Source organism: Mytilus californianus, unplaced genomic scaffold (assembly GCF_021869535.1).
Source record: "Mytilus californianus isolate M0D057914Y unplaced genomic scaffold, xbMytCali1.0.p SCAF_1, whole genome shotgun sequence".
In the NCBI taxonomy this organism is placed as follows: Eukaryota; Metazoa; Mollusca; class Bivalvia; order Mytilida; family Mytilidae; genus Mytilus; species Mytilus californianus.
Genome location: NW_026262581.1, coordinates 134,915,162 through 134,936,525, shown reverse-complemented (window position 1 = coordinate 134,936,525; position 21,364 = coordinate 134,915,162). Strand labels below are relative to the sequence as shown.

At 31.6% G+C, this 21,364-nt stretch overlaps 1 protein-coding gene across 1 annotated transcript in view; it reads left to right on the top strand.

Moving 5' to 3' along the window:
* The window catches only part of LOC127735483 (nucleolar protein 10-like), a 63,081-nt gene that overhangs the window by 18,037 nt on the left and 23,680 nt on the right, over window positions 1-21,364 (top strand). Inside the window, exons 8-14 of the mRNA XM_052245659.1 lie at window positions 6,495-6,580; window positions 7,341-7,419; window positions 8,660-8,809; window positions 11,248-11,367; window positions 13,011-13,089; window positions 14,118-14,344; window positions 17,136-17,222. Of these exons, the coding sequence (XP_052101619.1) occupies window positions 6,495-6,580; window positions 7,341-7,419; window positions 8,660-8,809; window positions 11,248-11,367; window positions 13,011-13,089; window positions 14,118-14,344; window positions 17,136-17,222 (828 nt within the window). The remainder of the gene's footprint in view (window positions 1-6,494; window positions 6,581-7,340; window positions 7,420-8,659; window positions 8,810-11,247; window positions 11,368-13,010; window positions 13,090-14,117; window positions 14,345-17,135; window positions 17,223-21,364) is intronic.

Sequence of the window (21,364 nt, the reverse complement as noted above, 5' to 3'; positions counted from 1 at the left end):
GTATGTGAAAAGGTTTTTTTTGTTGAAGCATGCTCTCAATGTTTCCATTAAAAAAAAATAATAAATTGATGAATTTTCAAGGAATGTTCGTGGAAAATCAAAATTTTTGCTATTTGTGACGTCATGAAAAGAATGCTTATGCATAAATTTTCAAGAAAAATACATTTTCCTTTCTATTCTTTGATTTAACTATGATTTATTGTGGTATGGTCAATAAATCCTAATTTGAAATTTTAGCTAGGAATAGGGGCCATATTAGGGCCTTATTGAACATACTCCTTTTTATTAGCTCACCTGGCGTCGTCCTCGTCGTCGTCTTCGTTAGCTTTTTACAAAAATCTTCTCCTCTGAAACCACTGGGCCAAATTTAACCAAACTTGGCCACAATCATCATTAGGGTATCTAGTTTAAAAAATGTGTCCGATGACCCCGCCAACCAACCAAGATGGCCGCCATGGCTAAAAATAGAACATAGGGGTAAAATGTAGATTTTGGCTTATATCTCTGAAACCAAAGCATTTAGAGTAAATCTGACATAGGGTAAAACTGATAATCAGGTCAAGATCTATCTGCCCTGAAATTTTCAGACAAATCTGACAACCTGTTGTTGGGTTGCTGCCCCTGAATTGGTAATTTTAAGGAAATTTTGCAGTTTTTGGTTATTATCTTGAATATTATTATAGATAGAGATAAACTGTAAACAACAATAATGTTCAGCAAAGTAAGATCTACAAATAAGTTGTTATGACCAAAATTGTCAGTTGACCCCTTTAGGAGTTATTGCACTTAATAGTAAATTTTTAACAATTTTTTGTAAGTTTTTGTAATCTTTTACAAAAATCTTCTTCTCTGAAACTACTGAGACAAATTTAACCATACTTGGCCATAATCAATATTAGGGTATCTAGTTTAAAAAATTTGTCTGATGACCCCGCCTTCCAACCATCATGGACGACTTGGTTAAAAATAGAAGATAGGGGTAAAATGCAGTTTTTGGTTTATATCTCTGAAACTAAAGCATTTAGAGCAAATCTGACAGGTGGAAAAAATGTTCATCAGATTTAGATTTATCTGCCCTGAAATTTCCAGACGAATCCGACAAGCCGTTGTTGGGTTGCTGCCCCTGAGTTAGTAATTTTACAAAAATTTTGCAGTTTTTTGTTATTACCTTACATATCATTATAATATCTAATATCTAATACTATTAATTATGATTTTAATCTTATTTTACATGATTTCCAAAGCATCAGTAAATACAGGTGAGCGACACAGGCTCTTGAGAGCCTCTAGTTCTCAACTTCTTCCATTCCCTGTATTCAGTCACTTGTATAATTCAACTTTAATCCAAGATGGGGTTTGGGTAGTGGGGGTATTACTGTTAGTCCAGCTAAGTGAACAGTTCTAGTTAGTTATCAATTTCGATTGCAACTAATATCAAGTTCCAGAATAGGAAAAACTGTAAACTTTGTTAAAATACTCCACAGAAATATTCTAGTTCAATGTTTCCATAGTTTTACAATGTTGGCAAAGTGACAACATTTGCTCTGCAAACCACATTCGATGTGGTCAATGACAGTTCAGATACCTAAACAGAACTACTGTATATAGTCTTAAGTATTTAATAGGATATTTGTAAAGACAACATATTTTGTTTGTTTTCATGATTTATTTCTTGATTTTCAACAGTTATTTTTATTCTATTGAAAAGTATTCCAATTTCTTTTAAGTCTGATCAAATAAAGGCTTTGCTTATTTGTCTGTTCAAATTAAACTTGAAGCATTGACCCCTGGATGTTAACAAAAGGTTGGGGTTTCAGTGATCAATGAATATTGAATTTATGCATTGTTGTATTTTATTTCAATTTAATTAAAGAATTGACATGGTTTTTATACGACCGCAAAAAATTTTTTGTGGTCGTATATTGGTATGACGTTGGCGTCGTTGTCGTCGTCCGAAGACACATTGGTTTTCGCACTCTAACTTTAGTTTAAGTGAATGGATCTCTATGAAATTTTACCTCAAGGTTCAATACCACAAAAGGAAGGTTGGGATTGATTTTGAGGGTTATGATACCAACAGTTAAGGAATTAGGGGCCAAAAAGGGACCAAAAATAAGCATTTTTGTTACTTCCAGACATAACTTGTGTGTTAGTGTATGGATCTCTCTGACATTGTACCACAAGGTTCCATATCACAAAAGGAATACTGGGATTGATTTTGGGGGTAATTGCCTCAAAATTTTAGGAATTAGGGGCCAAAAAAGGGGCAAAAGACAAGCATTTTTCTTATTTCATGACAATAACTTGTGTGTAAGTGTATGGATCTTTCTGAAATTGTACTACATGGTTCCATATCACAAAGGGAAAGCTGGAATTGAGTTTGGGGGTTATTCCCAAAAACGTTTAGGAATAAGGGGCCAAAAGGGGGCCAAAAATAAGCATTTTTCTAGTTTCCAGACCATCACTTGTGTTCAAGTTTATGGATCTCTCTGAAATTGTACTGTAAGGTACTATACCACAAAGGGAAGGCTGGGATTGATTTTGGGGGTAATTCCCTCAAAATTTTAGGAATTAGGGACCATAAAGGGGCAAAAAAACAAGCATTTTTCTAGTTTCAGGACAATAACTTGTGTGTAAGTGTATGGATCTTTATGAAATTGTAAAACAAAGGGAAGTTTCACAAAGGGATAGCTGGGTTAGAGTTTTGGGGTAATTGCCCTAAACGTTTAGGAATTTTGGGCCAAAAAGGGGCAAAAAAACAAGCATTTTTCTAGTTTCCAGACAATAACTGGTGTTCAAGTGTAAGGATCTCTCTGAAATTGTACTGCAAGGCACCATACATTGTAACACAAAGGGAAGGCTGGGATTGAGTTTGGGGATGATGAATCATAAGGGGGTTCAAAAAATTTGAGGGGGGATTTTTTTTTCCTTTTTTTTCTTTAAAATTTTCCATTTTAAATTGGTTATTTCTGATTTATATATAAAAGCAAATAATAATGATATGTTTTGAATAGGTAAATTAAAAAATTTTTAAGTTCTTAGACCACATTCATTCTGTGTCAGAAACCTATGCTGTGTCAAATATTTACCGGTAATCACAATCCAAATTCAGTGCTGTATCAAGCTTGAATGTTGTGTCCATACTTGCCCCAACAGTTCAGGGTTCGACCTCTGCGGTTGTATCAAGCTGCGCCCAGCGGAGCATTTTATTTTAGTTCAGGATCAGTGTGAGTTATTGCCATCACTTGGCTTTGGTTCTCTGTCTTCCGTTGGTTGTTAACTTCAATAAAAAAATTTCCTCTGAAATCACTGGGCCAATTGGAACCAAACTAAGCAGCAATTATCTTTGTGGTATTTAGTTTAAAAAAAACTTATGTCTGATGATCCTGTCTGCCAACCAATATGGCCACGATCTACAAATAAGTCAACATTTGCTTAAATCCTCAGTCAATCCCTTATAGAAAATATTTTTTGCATTTTTTGGTGAAAAATATAGTAGATAGAAAGAAACTGTAAACCGCGAAAAGGAACAGCAAAGTAAGATCAACTGATAAGTGAAAATGACCAAATGAGTCCTTATAGGAATAGCTGCCCTTCAAAGATGATTGTTACCAATTATTTTACATTTCTGTTGAAACATTGTAGGTAGGGGGAAACTTTAAACAGCAAAACATGATAAGCATGATAAGATCTACAGATAAGTCAAAACTGCAGAAGCCTTCAGTTGACTCCTTGTAAGAGTAATTGCCCTTAAATGTTGATCTTTTATTAGTTTTAGTTTTTATACAATATGTCTTGAAAATATAGTTGATAGACTGAAAATTTGAAGAGCGAAATTTTTAAGCAACACAAAATCTACAAACAAGTCAAATGAATGAAGAGTTTATTGCCCCTAAATCACAATTGTAATCCATAGTTTTTTTCTTGTTTGCCTTTTTTTTTTGAAAACTATAATGGATTGAATAAATTCAGTCCAGCAGAAATAATGAGCAAGACAAAACAAGCTATTGGCCCACACAGGCCCACACAGATTACACTCAACATAAACAGTCTTGTTGCATTAAAACAAGCTATTGGCCCACACAGATTCCACTCAACATAAACAGTCTTGTTGCATTATAACAAGCTACCGACCGTGCAAGGGCTGTATAGCCAGTCAAGGTCGTTAAAAACTTCCATTTGATAACAAGCTATTGGCCCACACAGATTCCACTCAACATAAACAGTCTTGTTACATTATAACAAGCTATTGGCCCACACAGATTCCACTCAACATAAACAGTCTTGTTACATTATAACAAGCTATTGGCCCACACAGATTCCACTCAACATAAACAGTCTTGTTACATTATAACAAGCTATTGGCCCACACAGATTCCACTCAACATAAACAGTCTTGTTACATTATAACAAGCTATTGGCCCACACAGATTCCACTCAACATTAATAGTCTTGTTGCATTATAACAAGCTATTGGCCCACACAGGCCCACACAGATTCCACTCAACATAAACAGTCTTATTGCATTATATCAAATTTATGCAAACATGTCAGGTGAGCAATAAAGGCTCCTAGGAGCCTCTAGTTTAAATTGATAATATGACAGAAGGAAAACATAACCACTAATAATAAAAAAATTCTGTCTTACACTCGAAAAAATTGTTGAACTTGAACAAGAGAAAAAACTCAGTTATAGTAATGGAAATTCTATGGACAACAAAAAATAGTACCGAACTTAACATGACCTTTCACTTTGTTTGATTTTATGTTGGGTAAGCTGGAGTTGATATGTTTGATATGCTATTAAAGTTGACTTGCTACTATAGTTGACTTTTTATGTTAATACAATTCTAGTTATAAGTCTTTGATCAGCAATAAAAAGTAATTTTATAGCTAAGATCTATTACTTTTAATAAATATATAGACAGGGATTAACACTAATTTCCATTCTAACTTAAATTACTTTTTGAACTCACTCATTTGTAAATCGTACATATGTGTATTTTAACAGAATAAAGAGATTATAAGAGGAAATTAAATTCTGTAATTACTGGTTCTGTTTTGTGAAACAATTGATTCTGATTTTCTCATTATACTTAAGCTTCTATAATCTTGGTGAATAATTGTGATTTTCTGATTTTATTCCTTTATGGGGGTTTCCCTGTACTTTATTGAATTCCCAATCTAGTTCTTATTGTTTATATTAAATCAAATAATTAATGTTAAAGTGTAGAAACTTTAGGAAGCAATATAAATAGACAAATGGTTGAGTAAGGAATTGTTGAAGTAATATTTATCTTGATTGAAATTTAATGAAAGCTGGCTGTTGATTTCCAAGCATGTGTTAGTACAGTGTTCGGTAGACATATCAGTCTATTAGACAAGGCAGCTTTCTCATTTCCCATGATAATTACGTATAATTAATCTCTGTTGAACCAGACAATCTATGTATTGTTTTCCTGAAGTTTTCTATGAATGCTTTACAGTATTTAACAAGGTTCAGGTGAGACAATTTAGGTATGCTATGATATCAGAGGTCTCATACATGGAAATGATATAATAGTTATACCCTTGGGTAAAAACAATTGGTTTTTGTACATAATAAGTCCAGTTCTACTAGTTCAAATTTAATTCCTACAGAATTTGGCCTGAGATTAATAGGATAACCCTACTGGTCATAAGTTGTATGAAATAACTTACACTGAAGCTTGAAAATGGACAAATTATCTCATTTTAATTTTAGTATTAACATGCTATAAATTGAATGGAATTTCACTGTTAAAAGATTTTGGTCATGAAATTTTAATGTACAATAGTGATTTGGTTCAGTTATAAAAGGTAAAAAATTGATAAATTTGAAGCTGTCCTATTGAATTGAAGACTTCCTTATCATAAAATTGTCCATATTTTGAGTTAGATCTATTGGAGTTTCTATAATTTTGGTATAATTTGTCCCAAAAGTAGTACACTACACTGTAAAAATCGTATTGAGAAAATGCAAGAGAATTTTTTAATTTGCATTTATTGTTCTAAAGAAATGCCCTTAAAAATTACTTGTGTTCTCAAACATAAATGTTATTTGAGTAAAAGATACAGAACTTATTATTTCTATTGTAGGGACATGTTGAGTGTTATTATTTCTATCGTAGGGACATGTTGAGTGTTATTATTTCTATTGTAGGGACATGTTATTATTTCTATTGTAGGGACATGTTAAGTGTTATTATTTCTATTGTAGGGACATGTTAAGTGTTATTATTTCTATTGTAGGGACATGTTGAGTGTTATTATTTCTATTGTAGGGACATGTTGAGTGTTATTATTTCTATTGTAGGGACATGTTGAGTGTTATTATTTCTATTGTAAGGACATGTTGAGTGTTTTTATTTCTATTGTAGGGACATGTTGAGTGTTATTATTTCTATCGTAAGGACATGTTGAGTGTTATTATTTCTATCGTAGGGACATGTTGAGTGTTATTATTTCTATTGTAGGGACATGTTGAGTGTTTTGACCCCCGTGTTCGGAGTAGAGTTGGTATATTAGATACAGTACTCAACCAACATGTGGAAGACTTAGAGTAAGATCATTTGTACAAAACTTTATGTATCTTTATTTTGTTTTAAGTCTACTTTTTTAACTGCTGTCTCTGTGAAGCATTTTATCTTTCATTCTCACTGTAAGTTCTTTCTAAAGTTTTGCTTAAGTTTCAGGTTTAAGATAGTTTGATGTAAATATTATATCCAGTGCTGTCTCCGAAAAGTTAAAATATCACACTGCCTCAGAAAATAAAATATGCAACACTGCCTCAGAAAAATAGATTCTACCACTCAATCAAGTGTGATACAATATTTCTCTACTTGAGGCAGTTAAATTTTCAAATTGAAAATATGAGGCTGAGCATTTTTTAACCCAAACATTAGGTATTTTTAATTAACAATTTTTTTCATTAACTTCTATTTACCATCAAATCAACATGTTGTTACTGAAGAGTGAGCTGCCATGATGACTTTTAGACTCCATGAATGTTTGATTAATGAAAAAGAATCCAAAATTAAACAACCCTTACCTCAAAAACTGGATTTTAATGAGATATTATTTGAAGCATTTCAGTAACAGAATAACCTTCAGCTTGAGAGTTTTCATTCGTATGTTATCATGTCTTGCCATGACATTTCTGCCCCAAGATCATTCATGAAATAGTATCTGGTCTATTGAAGTGTAAACCAAAGGAAAAAATTCTAAAGGACCAATCCCATTCCAGTTCTTGTAGATAAGCAAATCATATAAGGATTATTTACATGTTATTCCTAAGCTTAAGATTACATATAATATTACAGTGTGTCAGTAGTGCCTACAGTAACAGCTTTGAAGTTCAGAGATGCTTTGACTATGGCTGTTGGTACCAGTACTGGACATGTAAGTACAGCTCTTAATATCAAAATTATAGTTGACCTAGATATTAATTATGCAATGAAAAACATACCTCCATGACTTACTTTTCAAGATTTTTCTGATGGATTTTGGCCAGTTTGAGGTAAAAACACAAATTTTCATATTTCAATACTTTACCGAAAAATTTAGCAAAACTCTTAAATAAATAGAGATAGTTAAACCCAGATTTTTGTAGAATCTTCCTTAGTTGATAGGCATTTCATGTAGTTACCAAGTAAAACAAGATAAAATTGTTGTGAAATTATGCAACTATCTATGACAGAAAGCTACAGACAGCTTTCTTGTTAATACTAAAGTTTTGAAGAAAAATAGAAAACATAATTTTTAAGTGCTTTAGATAGCATGTCTGTTTTTTTTTAACCAAAATGTCACCATGTATTTTTAATGCAACATCGTTGTGAAAGTATTCCTGTCGTATACCACAACTTTATACTAATATCTGACATCTATCAGATTTATTTTGGTGATAGAAAGTAATTGTATATCATATTCAATCTTTATATCCCACAGCAAATTTAAAGTGTTTCCATAAAAAGCATACTGTTTTCCTTTGAGATTACTTTCAAATTCACCCAGCTGGTTTGAGAAAGTCTGTGTGTTTCCTTGTAAATTTTGTTGCATATTTTGAGCAATGGCACTGATACAACCTGATAAACTTGGATGAGTTATTATCTGCCCCTGTTAATGTATTGTATGCTCTTTAGATAATTTTTAGATCACCTGGCCCAACAGTCCAAGGTTAGATTTTGTTTGTCCATCCTTTAATCCAAGAAATGATTCTGTCACACTTTTCTCTGGTACTTCTGGTATGACTACATATTTGGTATGTTGCTTGATAGGGATAAGTTGTAACCTGTAAATACTTTTTGATCTGTCAATATATTGAATGAACTCCAAATCCAAATACAAATTTTTGTAACATTTTTCCTAAGTACTAATGAACATATTGATTTAATATTTAGTCAGCATCTTGGCAATGATAAGTTGATATTTGTGACTACTCTTTTGGATATGTTAGACACCTACTTCCTGTTTTCCGATACTTTGAATTATGAGTGGGGCTTAGAACAACAATGTGTGTATTCTTGTTTCGGGTATTGTTATATGACTAAAGATCTGATAAGTAATACCGATGAAGGTAAAAGGTAAAGGTAAAAATGTACAAGAGGAGTAGAGGTTGTTTGTTATACTTTATATATTTCAGGTGTTATTATATGACTTGAGATCTGATAAGCCTGTCCTGATAAAGGATCATCAATATGAACTGCCAATCAAATCCATAGAATTCCATGATTCTCTTGACCTGGTTATGTCCATGGATTCAAAAATACTCAAACTTTGGAACAGAAATAATGTAAGTTGATGGGATAAGTATTTCCTCTAAGTAACTTTATTGTATAATATGAATACTTTAACAGGCAAACATGACAAATGTTTGTATTTAACTAAATTAATAATTGTCTCTCTATCCATTCTATTTATCACTATTTGAGGATAACTACATGCATAGTGTCTGCCTGAATTCAAGTATTTCTTATACACAGTTGTTTCCCCTGGTAAGATATAGTAAGATCAATGCTATAGCTTAAACAACTGTATTAAGATGGTGACTTGGCCTTATCTTCAGACTAATGTCATACTTCACACCATAGATTCATCCCATTTAAGGATGAGTCATAACCTTGACCAGAGGTTAAATTCTAAGATACTTTTTTATAGTGAAACTAATACAGTACACATAATGGCTAACAGATCTATTGAACCTTCTCCAATGAATCTATAGAATACTTCTCTATGTTTCCTCCTTTCTTCAAGGAAAGCATAAGCTTTCTGTTTATTGCTAGAATCATTCATCACATCAACATCTTCTAGTGAATACTTCTGTCATTATGATGGTCTATCATTGAAATGTGGCATTGGACAATCATGCTTGAATGGTCTTTTCGAATATGAACCCCTTGTTTGTCCACTTCCAATGAGTCTAGGTTTCTTGAATGCAGGTTTTATAGTCTCTACTTCTTCCTTGGATGGTTCATATTTTAAAAGATCTGATTCATCTGAACTGTCTTTTCTCCCTTTTTCAAATACTGTATCTTCTAATGTCAGTAGGCAAGCAAACACATCTTTAGCTTTGGTTTCAAATGAATTGGTTAATGATTTTGTTGTATATGGATCAAATTCCTTTTGTGAAATTGACACGCTGATTCCAAATGTCAAAACTGACTTTTTGGTTATCTGTTTTCCTTTGTTTTTGTTTGTTTGCTTTTTTCAATATCTCAAAGAAACAAAGAGAAGGGAGATAACTGAGACAAAAGCAGATATACAATCAAATGCTTGTTCAAATGGACAGTTTACATGTTCTAAACGTGCCAAAACAGAAAATACATTTGAAAATAAAAAAAAGACAAGCAAAGTTCTTCTGAAATTAAACAGTGATTAGAACTTGCTGAAAATGAAAAAGAAATAAAGGAGGAAGGTGATGAAGAACAAGAAAAAAATCCCTTAAAAACTGTTTTTAAATCTAGAAAATTTGGCCAACTTAATATATGGTCAAGAGAAAGAAATGATGATGATAATGACATTAAGAAGCAGTTATTATGATTAAAATTCATGTTTTTGTAGAAATACTGTTTTAAATTAGTACTTATAAAAAGCTACTGTGAGTAACAACTGTAGTAAACATGGATTCATTACTGAAAAAAAATCTATAGAATGAGACTTAAAGCAAGTAAAGCTTGTTTTTACCTGACATACTCATGAGGTAACTGTCTTTATCAAGTTCAGTATGTTCCAATCATTTTCATTTTCATTCGTTCAGTCATTCTTTTGATAGATTACTTTTAATCATATATAACTTAAAAAGACACAAAGTGGGCGATAAAAAAATTATAGGAAAGACAACACTATGGCTAAATAGAAAAAAATGTGAAAAAAATCCCCAAACCATGAACTATTATACAGAAACTGTAGGTAACATGCACTCCATCCAAAAACTAAAGGTAAACTAAATGTGATTTGACTGCTGCCTTCTGTACACTAATCAAGAGAGGGAAAAATACTTGTGCATTACAATTGCGCACACAAATCGTTATGTTTGCTCACAGCTTTTGATTACATAAGTTCGTTTTATTATGCACAAGCACCAAGTCCTGAAAATATATACAGATCATAGTAAAATTGTAAAACCATAGCAAATCCAAAGAGTAATAGTACCCATTATACCTGTAGGTACGTGCTGAATATTTGGAGCCAACTGTTTCAAGAGAATAAATTCATTCAAGTTCTCCCAGTCTAATCTGGTATTATTGGAATTGCTTCATCAGATTCTCAGTTTTTTCTTTCTCACTTCTGCTGATGTTTCAAGCCCTTTTAGTTTGATATATGTAGTGGTTTTGAAACTTAAAATAATGTCAAGAAAGGCAAAATACATTGATAATCACTTAATATATTATTTTTAGAAAAAATATGAAAAATATATGATTTTAAATTATGAAAATGTTCAAAATTAATAACTTTCGACATATTTATTTTAAATGATCTTTACATTTTCCTGTTTTACCTGTAAAATGAATGCGTGCAAATGTAATCAAAATCTGTACGCAAACATAAAAAGTATTAACCCCCAAAATTGTGCAAATGTAATGCGCCCAAAAATACTGTAATTAGTTATATATAGTGATGAGTCATTAACAAGAAAGGGAGTACATTATTATGGCTACAGAACGTAATCTACATCAGAAGCTTCCTTATAATATACATTTATTTGTAGTACTAACACATGTATTTTGACAGGGTAAGGCTTACACAGCTATTGAACCAGGTACAGATCTCAATGACTTATGTGTAGTTCCAGGCTCAGGACTTCTGTTCATGGCAACTGAGGCACCAAAAGTTTTAACTTATTATATACCTGTAAGTATCTTCTCAATGGGGGGTAGAGAGCTATATGAAGGGAGGGAGGGATAGAAATGGAATTTGATTTTAAGATTGAAAGTTGAAATAAAGTTGATATACAGGTTGTGTATTAACTCAATTCTTTTTTATACGCCCGTTTACGGGACGTATTAAGGTATACCATTGTCCGTCTGTCCGTCCGTCCGTCATCAACATGTCGAACATTAACTCAAATACGCTTTAACCAATTTGCATAAAACTTTGGTGAATTGTTTATATCTATTGACGTGAGCTCCCTTTCATTTTTTAATAAATTTTAGATTTTACGTTTCCGAGTTATGGGGTTTTATTCATCAAAAAAAGGGGGATTTTCCAGTTTTCGGACAATAACTCAAGAATGCTTTCACCAACTTGCAAGAAATTGTGGTGAATTGTTTATATCTATTGACATGAGCTCCCTTTTGATTTTTATATATTCTAGATTTTACGTTTCAGAGTTACAGGGTTTTATTCATAAAAAAGGGGGATTTTCCAGTTTTCAGACAAAAAATCAGAAATGCTTTCAGCAGTTCTTATGAAACTTTGGTGAATTGTTTATATCTATTGATGTAAGCTCCTTTTAGAATTTTATAACTGAGTTATGGGGTTTTCATTCATTAGAAAAGGGGGGATTTTCCAGTTTTCAGACAATAACTCAAAAATACTGTCAGCAATTCTCATGAAACTTTGGTGAATTGTTTATATCTATTGATGTAAGCTCCCTTTACATTTTCATAAATTTCTAATATGACATTGACAATTAATTGAACTTTAATTGTTTATAGTCTGACAACAGATTTACTAAGTATTGCGCAACAGCACAGTGTATTGCACAACAGCAAGAAATCTTTAATTGAATATAAATTCAATTCATATAACCAATTTCAAGTTCTTTGACTACATTTATTCAGAAACCTATAATATGTCAAATATTTGATACAGTCCAAATTCAGACCTGTATCAAGCTTGAATATTGTGTCCATTTTTGCCCCAACTGTTCAGGGTTGGACCTCTGCGGGCGTATCCAGCTGCGCTCAGCGAAGCAGTTTATTTCAAAATGTTTACTGTTAAAAAACTTTACTAAAAAAGGCTAATGCTCAGTAGTCTGGTCTCACCTACGTAAGACTCATCAGAAGCACTCAAATCAGTCTGGTCTCGCCTACATAAGACTCATCAGAAGCACTCAAATCAGTCTGGTCTCACCTACATAAGACTCATCAGAAGCAATCAAATCAGTCTGGTCTCACCTACATAAGACTCATCAGAAGCACTCAAATCAGTCTGGTCTCGCCTACATAAGACTCATCAGAAGCAATCAAATCAGTCTGGTCTCACCTGCATAAAACTCATCAGAAGCACTCAAATCAAAACAGTTCTAGAGCCAAATCAATAAAGTTAAGAGCCATAGTCTAAAAAGTCTGGTTAGGCAAATTATGACTGGGGTAGACCAACCCTAGTGTTTCATGATTATCTGGATAGACAAACTATGACTGGGGTAGACCAACCCTAGTGTTTCTGTAACTTTCATGATTTTAACGCTTCATAAACAATAAACTTGTCATAAACAGTAAATTTACTGAAAATGTCAGTATCAATAATATTTCATATATAACATTTTACAGTCAATAGGAACAGCTCCAAAATGGTGCTCATTTCTGGACAACCTGACAGAAGAATTAGAGGAGAGTTCAGAGACACAGGGTGAGTAATCTGTCAGATTTGATAGGATAAGAAGGAAGATTTAGTGTATTAACCTTCCTTGTCTATCAACAAGTGAGAAATATACCTATTGCTTTTGTCTTTTGTTGTATATTTATTTACAATTTAGGATTAGTACTGGTTCTTGCTTAAATGATTGAATTGTTTATACTCGTATCCCGATATTTTTCACTACCTAAATAATTAAAGTGCATTTGATTTCAGACACATTTTGACACATTTTTATACATTTTAGTGCAGGCTAAAAAAAATAAGCACTAGCAAAAAGGGAAATGGCTGTTGGAAATTGGTGTTGCATCCTTTTTTCCAGTTTGGAAATGCAACCAACAGAATTTTGCTTATAGAATTTAATAATTGTTCAAATGAAAATAATTTATTAAGGTTGTGAATGTTAACAAAGATTTGAGGATAATATGGTCAAAATGTTTGAAGTTATAGTTTGTAGAATAAATTCACTACCAATTGAAACAAAATCACTTCAAATGTCAACTATAATTTTTTTATTACTATTTTTATTTAAATATATATATTGTTTTTTCAGTGGTTCAGACTATTTTAGTCCTAGCTAAATTTGCTGTAACAGACAAGGTTGTCAATTTCTAAACAAGGATTGTATATAGTTTTTTATTTGAAGGAATTTTCAGCCTGTTTCATTACTGAGTCGACCAGAGTGTCGATGAAATCTTAATACATGTGAACTTATTACCTGCCAATGATAGTAGTGGGCATTATCTTTTCTGATCTGTTCGTTTGTTCTTGTTTCAGTTTAAAGTTTTTGGTTAAGGTATGTTACCATGAAATTGTGGTAACATAAGTTGTGGTCACATCAACTGGGAACTTAGTACACATATTCATTATGATGTGAACTATGTATATGCCAAAGTAGGCATTATTCAGATTATGTTCATTGAACACATAAATGCGATAGTTTGACGGGGACATGGGTACAAATATTCTAATTTAAAAAAAATAAAAAAATAAATGAATCTATACATTTATGAATGTTTCAGTGTATGATGATTATAAGTTCTTAACGAGGAGAGAGTTAGAAGACTTAGGGTTATCACATCTTATTGGGTCTAACTTACTGAGGGCCTATATGCATGGCTTCTTCATTGATATGAGATTGTACCATAAAGCCAAGTCCATAGCTGAACCATTTGCTTATGAAAAGTATAGAAAGAATAAAATACGAGAGAAGATTGAGGAAGAGAGAGAGAACAGAGTACGACTAAAGGTAGGTTTGATGTAAATGGTTTTATGTGATGTTAAAATGTTGTTACAATTTGTACACAATTCACTGTTTCAGAATCTAATGCATTCTGGGATATATTTATTTCAAACGCCATTCATCTTTTGTGGGAGTACTGGGTTTTTTTCTTCATGGCATATTCTGTTCCCAACTTTAATTATAAACATATGTCTGCTTTCTTAACCTTAATTCACATATTTTAAGTCATTATTTTTCCAAAGTTTTGTGAGTTAAATATTTAATGCAAAAATTCTTCACAATTTGATAATTGACAAAATTTTAATCCCTGTTGGAACTTGAGGAATTTATGTATAGTTACTAGGCCTCTTGTTTACAAGTGGTACTGAGTAAGATAAATTTAATTAAGATATCGAACAGTGAATATTGTGCAAGGCATATATTGCATATCAGTTATTGTTGGAAGGATCTGAGAATTTGATGTAGGAAATGTCATGTACAATCATTGGGAAAAAGAATAGGATTGTATTGAAATAGGAAAGTTGTATTTCTGTAGTAATGGCAAATGAAGAATGCTGACAATCTATTTTAAAATTAAATAAAGTTAATTAATGATTGTACATAAAAGAAAGCAGTCTTATACTTTGGCCTTGGTGTATAACAAGTAATATTGACACTTGCTTTCAAAATTAATTGATCAGTTTCCTAATATTTACTAAGACAAGAAATGAAACAGAATTTTGTCAATACCATGCTGATAAATTTAATTTAAATTGATTTGTGGTCACATGATGTGATATTCTGTTTTTTTCATGTACAGTTGATTAAACATGAAACGAACTATCTCCTGTTAATTTTGATTAACTGTCATCTTGGAATACATCTTAATGACCTTGCATCTTCAGACTTTAGCATAGCAATACATTTTTAATATTTTCAGAGTTTTATGTAAGACATTACTGAAAATTCAGAAATTATTGCGAGGTTTTTATTAATGTGAAAAATGCGACTGGGTGAGTATCGCAGTAATAAGAGCTCATTCTGATATCTGATACATATATCTGTATGCAGATTTTCTTGAAATCGCAATAATTAATCTGGCATTTTTGTCTATTCTTCAAAAATGGCAATAAGAAATGCACGCAATAATTTCTAAATTTACAGTACTATATATGAAGTGAATTTATGGTTGTACAGGGACCATTCTGTCTGTTTGTCCTTTTCCTTTTGTTTGTTTGTCCAAGCACACCTGTTATCCACTACTACTTCTAACTAGTGATTGGATTTTAAAGCAATTAAAAAAATGGCCATGAAGAATGGATTTTTTGAAAAATACTTCAAATTTCTCACAATATAGGGAAATGCATAAAATTATTTAAAAAATATAAATGAATAAGACAAGGTTTTACAAAGAATTATGTCATAATTACATCATAGTAATGCATATTTAAGGAAAATGATGAAACATGTCCAAGTATTTTATGCAGTTTTCAATTCATCATTTTCCATAATGGAAACATTGGTATTAGCAAAAAAGATGTTAAAATATTTTCTTATAACTATTTACTATCCACCAAATATAAATTGTAATTTTGATTTTGTTGAGCCCATACTTTTTCAATCAAAATATACTCAAAAGTTGTTAGAAAACAAATAATGTAAAGAAATTTTACAAATACTGCTTATTTTGTCATGGTTTTAATTGTTTTTATGATAAGTTATCAACTGTGAAATGTGATTTTATTTCTTGATAACCTATTATATGTCAATATGAAATTAAGTTTAAGGCTAATAATGTCCCCAGTTCAAATGAAATATAAAAAAGTAATAATGGTTATTTTGACAGAGATTATTTACAAACATAAACTTCATAAAAATAAGGTTTGTTATAAGTCAGATAAAATGCAGTAAAAAATTATGTCCAGATACAAAATAGGAATTCATAATCGTGGCATCAAATTTACAGAAAACTTCTTCAAACAATCAACAAACCTTTTGAACAATTTTGAAATTTAACTTGTGGCCACGTTCACTTTTTCCATGTATACAGATTTCTCATTTAGGCATATGGCAAGTAAATCTAGTACATTTTTGCCTTTATAAACCTTTTTGTTGCAGTGGTGCTCACAAATGGTTATAAACTGAACATTGGATTTATACCCATATCATGCAAATTACCCCAAAATATAATCCTGAATTCATATTGAATTATCTAAATAAATCTCAGTTCTATGGACCCAGATACCAAAAAATAAATGGTCAAATTAACCCCGATTTTAGACCTTTAAAACAAAATTAATGTATGCCACTGTAGATTGTAGACATGATCTACATAGAAAACAGGATGAATAATTTTTAACTTCCAAAATGATTGATTATTTAAACATTAATGTCTGAAAATGTTGTCTATGACCTTTAAAATACAATAAAATATTTCAAAGAAAAAGCAAACACAATAAAATATCTCAAAGAAACAAACATCAATTTGACTTATAAAATATGGAACAAGCTGCCTTCTGAGTAAACTATAACAGTATGAATTACGACATATTGATCATTTGAAGTGTATAGTGTATCTGATAGTTCCTTGTGAGAAACGACTCTTTTAACCTACAAATTATAGATGAATATTTCAGTAAACTAATATAAAGCCAATTGATCTTCAGTTGAGTTATTTCATGTTATTTCCATTCTCCTTAAATTGAAGAAATATTTTTCAATTAGACGAAGGATCAGATAGCTTGATATTAGCATGTTTTGTATGTATTATTTACAAATATCAACCATTATATCTTATACTCTTCCTATTGTATTACAGAAGTTACCTAAGGTTAATCCAGATTTTGCCAGAAAGTTAATGGAAGCTAAAGAAGAGGCCGCTGCTGGAAATAAAAAGAAAATGAAGGTTAATTTGATTATAGTTTTTACAATATTATTTTGATAGGCTAGATTAAGGCAACATTAAAGGGACATAATCTTATAAATGAACAAAATGTTTTAAGGATGTACTTAGGTGAGGTTTAGGAATTATTGTCAGATGTTCGGACTCCTTGGTTTTTATACGACCGCAAAAAAATTTTGAGGTCGTATATTGGTATGACGTTGGCATCGTCGTCGTCGTCTTCCGAAGACACATTGGTTTTCACACTCTAACTTTAGTTTAAGTGAATGGATCTCTATGAAATTTTACCATAAGGTTCAATACCACAAAAGGAAGGTTGGGATTGATTTTGGGGGTTATGGTACCAACAGTTAAGGGATTAGGGGCCAAAAAGGGGCCAAAAATAAGCATTTTTGTAACTTCCAGACATAACTTGTGTGTTACTGTATGGATCTCTCTGACATTGTACCACAAGATTCCATATCACAAAGGGAATGCTGGGATTGATTTTGGGGGTAATTGCCTCAAAATTTTAGGAATAAGGGGCCAAAAAAGGGGCAAAAAACAAGCATTTTTCTATTTTCATGATAATAACTTATGTGTAAGTGTATGGATCTTTCTGAAATTATTCTACAAGGTTCCATATCACAAAGGAAAAGCTTGAATTGAGTTTGGGGGTAATTGCCCAAAACGTTTAGGAATAAGGGGCCAAAAATAAGCATTTTTCTAGTTTCCAGACAATAACTTGTGTTCGAGTGTATGGATCTCTCTGAAATTGTACTGCAAGGTACCATACCAAAAAGGGAAGGCTGGAATTGATTTTGGGGGTAATTGCCTCAAAATTTTAGGAATTAGGGGCCAAAAAGGGGCAAAAAACAAGCATTTTTCTAGTTTCAGGACAATAACTTGTGTGTAAGTGTATGGATCTTTATGAAATTGTACTACAAGGTTCCATATCACAAAGGGAAAGCTGGGTTTGAGTTTGGGGTAATTGCCCTAAACGTTTAGGAATTTGGGGCCAAAAAGGGGCCAAAAAACAAGCATTTTTATAGTTTCCAGACAATAACTTGTGTTCAAGTGTATGGATCTCTCTGAAATTGTACTGCAAGGTACCATACCACAAAGGGAAGGCTGGGATTGAGTTTGGGGGTGATGAATCATAAGGGGTTAAAAAAATTGAGGGGGGGGGGATTTTTTTTCCCTTTTTTTCCTTTTTTTTTGTTTAAATTTTTCATTTTAAAATGGTTATTTCTGATTTATATATAAAAGAAAATAATAATGATATGGTTTGAATAGGTAAATTAAAAATTTTTAAGTTCTTAGACCACATTCATTCTGTGTCAGAAACCTATGCTGTGTCAAATATTTAATCACAATCCAAATTCAGTGCTGTATCAAGCTTGAATGTTGTGTCCATACTTGCCCCAACTGTTCAGGGTTCGACCTCTGTGGTTGTATCAAGCTGTGCCCAGCGGAGCATTTTATTTTTTCTACGATACAGGGTAAAATAATTTGCCCCATAACACCCATAATACTTTTCATATAACACTTCATTAGCTCATAAAAGGTCATTTACCAAAATTTAAGCAGGTTCTAGATTTCTTTTCTTTCGATTTGAGACCCAAATAAAACCAATGCAAACATAAGGTAAAAGTCTAAGTCAGCCTTTTCCCGCCATTTTTTAAAACTTAAATATCTCGAAAAGGAGCTCCATTACCTATCAATATTTTAAGCTTATTTTGTTCCATAACTAATGTTCTTCTGACTTATAGTATCAATTTTGAATTCTAGATTTTTTTAATTTCACTTAAGTACATCCTTAAGTATAGTATTTAACAGAATGTATTTAATGACACTGTGATTTTGACAATCAGTGAGGAAAAATCAAGTGAACTTTTTGTGAATCTGATTGACTATTAAACTTTGTAATAGACAAGATAGTTGATTTGATCACTGTTATGTAACACTGTACAGTCATCCCTTTAAGTAGGATTTTACTCCATAAATTCTGCTTAAAGTAGTAAGAAACTATAGAGGATTGCACATTATTGTGTAACAAATTATTGAAATCTGAGACGTCTTGTACATTGTACCAAAGTGAGGCTGGAATGACCACGCGGATGAAATTCCTTAAGAGGGGCACCAGGGGGAAAAAACAGCTATAAACTATAATTATATACATAATTGCCACAAATTTTAAGGTCAAACTGTCCTGATTTTTTACTTGGTTTCTACTTCCATATTTCACTTTTAGCAGATCCCAGTGGATTTACAAATTACATAAGTGAAGCTCAAGATATAGATTTGTCTTTTGTGCTTTTGTTCTTTTTCATTGGATTAAACGGAAGTTTTAAAATTAGGTTGACAACTTTGGTTAAATCCAAGGTAAATAACGTTTCTGGTATGGCCAATGAAAGCTGAAATGTGATTATCAGTCGTGGAAAAAGTTAAAACCTGACAGCTGAGGTTAATGCCTTTGGTAGACAATCTGTCATGTTATGATACTATTTATACATGGCTGCTCATTCAACTCCCTGGGTGAATAGACTAATGGCTGCAGGATGTTGACAGATATCAAGAAATTATTTGGTTATGAAACCCGAAATAAATCATAATGATTTGTAGGTAGTGAGTAAAGGGACATTTAATCCAGGTGGTTATATCACAACCGAGATCACGTTTATTAACATTTTAATACGTACTAGTTCCTTAGATCCAATGATGTTTTTATTTAATATCATAGTTGACTGTAAGCCATAGACTGTTTTTAATGGCAAAATCAGACAAATGCTCATAAAGCATTGTTATTTGTAAGCTAAAAATATATATACATTCTGAGCTATATTATTATTGAATTCATATTATTCCTGGGAAACTAATTTTTATTGATTTCATATGTAAAGGTTAAATTATTAACAAAATATAAATTTTCTGTAGGCTTGTATGCAAATTATTCTTCAACCATAAAATCAAATATCTGTTAATATAATTTGCCTCTTGCCACAAAAATCAGTACTTAAGAAAATAAAAGAATCCAAAGAATTTATTTACTAATAATATGTCATACTGGGCCTATTGTACAAGCATCACTATTTGTAAGCAAACAAATTTTGATTTACAATTGCTAATTTTGATAAGTTAATATAAAAATTCAAACATCTGCCTTACATTCAGTTGCTAATATTTCATATAAATATCTGTTACATGATGACCTTATCCAACTGGAAAAGTAGAGATAATGTCTTGAGTCAGTTGTTCAATATGGCTTTATAGGGATAATAACATTGATATTTATGTGACGGAGAAATCATATCACTTCCAGCGACTGTGTTACAAGGAAGTAGATAAAATTATTGAATAACTATCCTACAATGACAGAACTTATCAAGTTATGTTTACAATCATTTAAAAAAGACTTTCGACATTTGAATAACCTGCAAAAGAACTGTTGGTTAATAATAAGAGTTCATGTATATTTTGGTGGGATGAGGATGATTTTTTTTTGCTGGATATTTAATTTTGTGGAGTTGCCAAATTCTGCAGTCAAGCCTATGGACAATCTGTACTTATTTGACCATTAAATGCAAGGTAACCTATACCCACAAAATCCACAATAACTGGTGACCAAATTTGGTCTACAAAAAAGAATCATCAATGAAAATTTACATATTTTATTTGTATATGGTACAACATAAAGCTCACCATTCAATGTTAACTTGCACAAGGTAATAGTTTCATGTCATTTTGCTGTAAAGGTTACAGATATTCTAATTGAGGGAATACAATTCAGATGTCATTCTCATCCTATCCTAAAATTTGAAATTCATGACATTAAAACCTGTGTACAATGTGATTTTATAGAATAAAATGAAATTTTAATGACTTTTATTTCCTGAAGTTTTGAATAAATGGATGAGAATAATGTATTATTAACTCCTTCTATAAATGTTGTATTATCATTTTCTGTAAAAGACAATTTATTATTGAAAAAATAAAATGCCAAAAGATATATAATTTATTAGAGATCTATTCAAATGCCAATAAATATCTAGTTAGATAGAAGCTTTTAGTCATTTGATGCGATGAAGATCAAAACATGCAAATTGTGCAAATCTGATCCCTTATATTTACATTGAGATATTTAAGTGGTGATCTGTTGTATATAT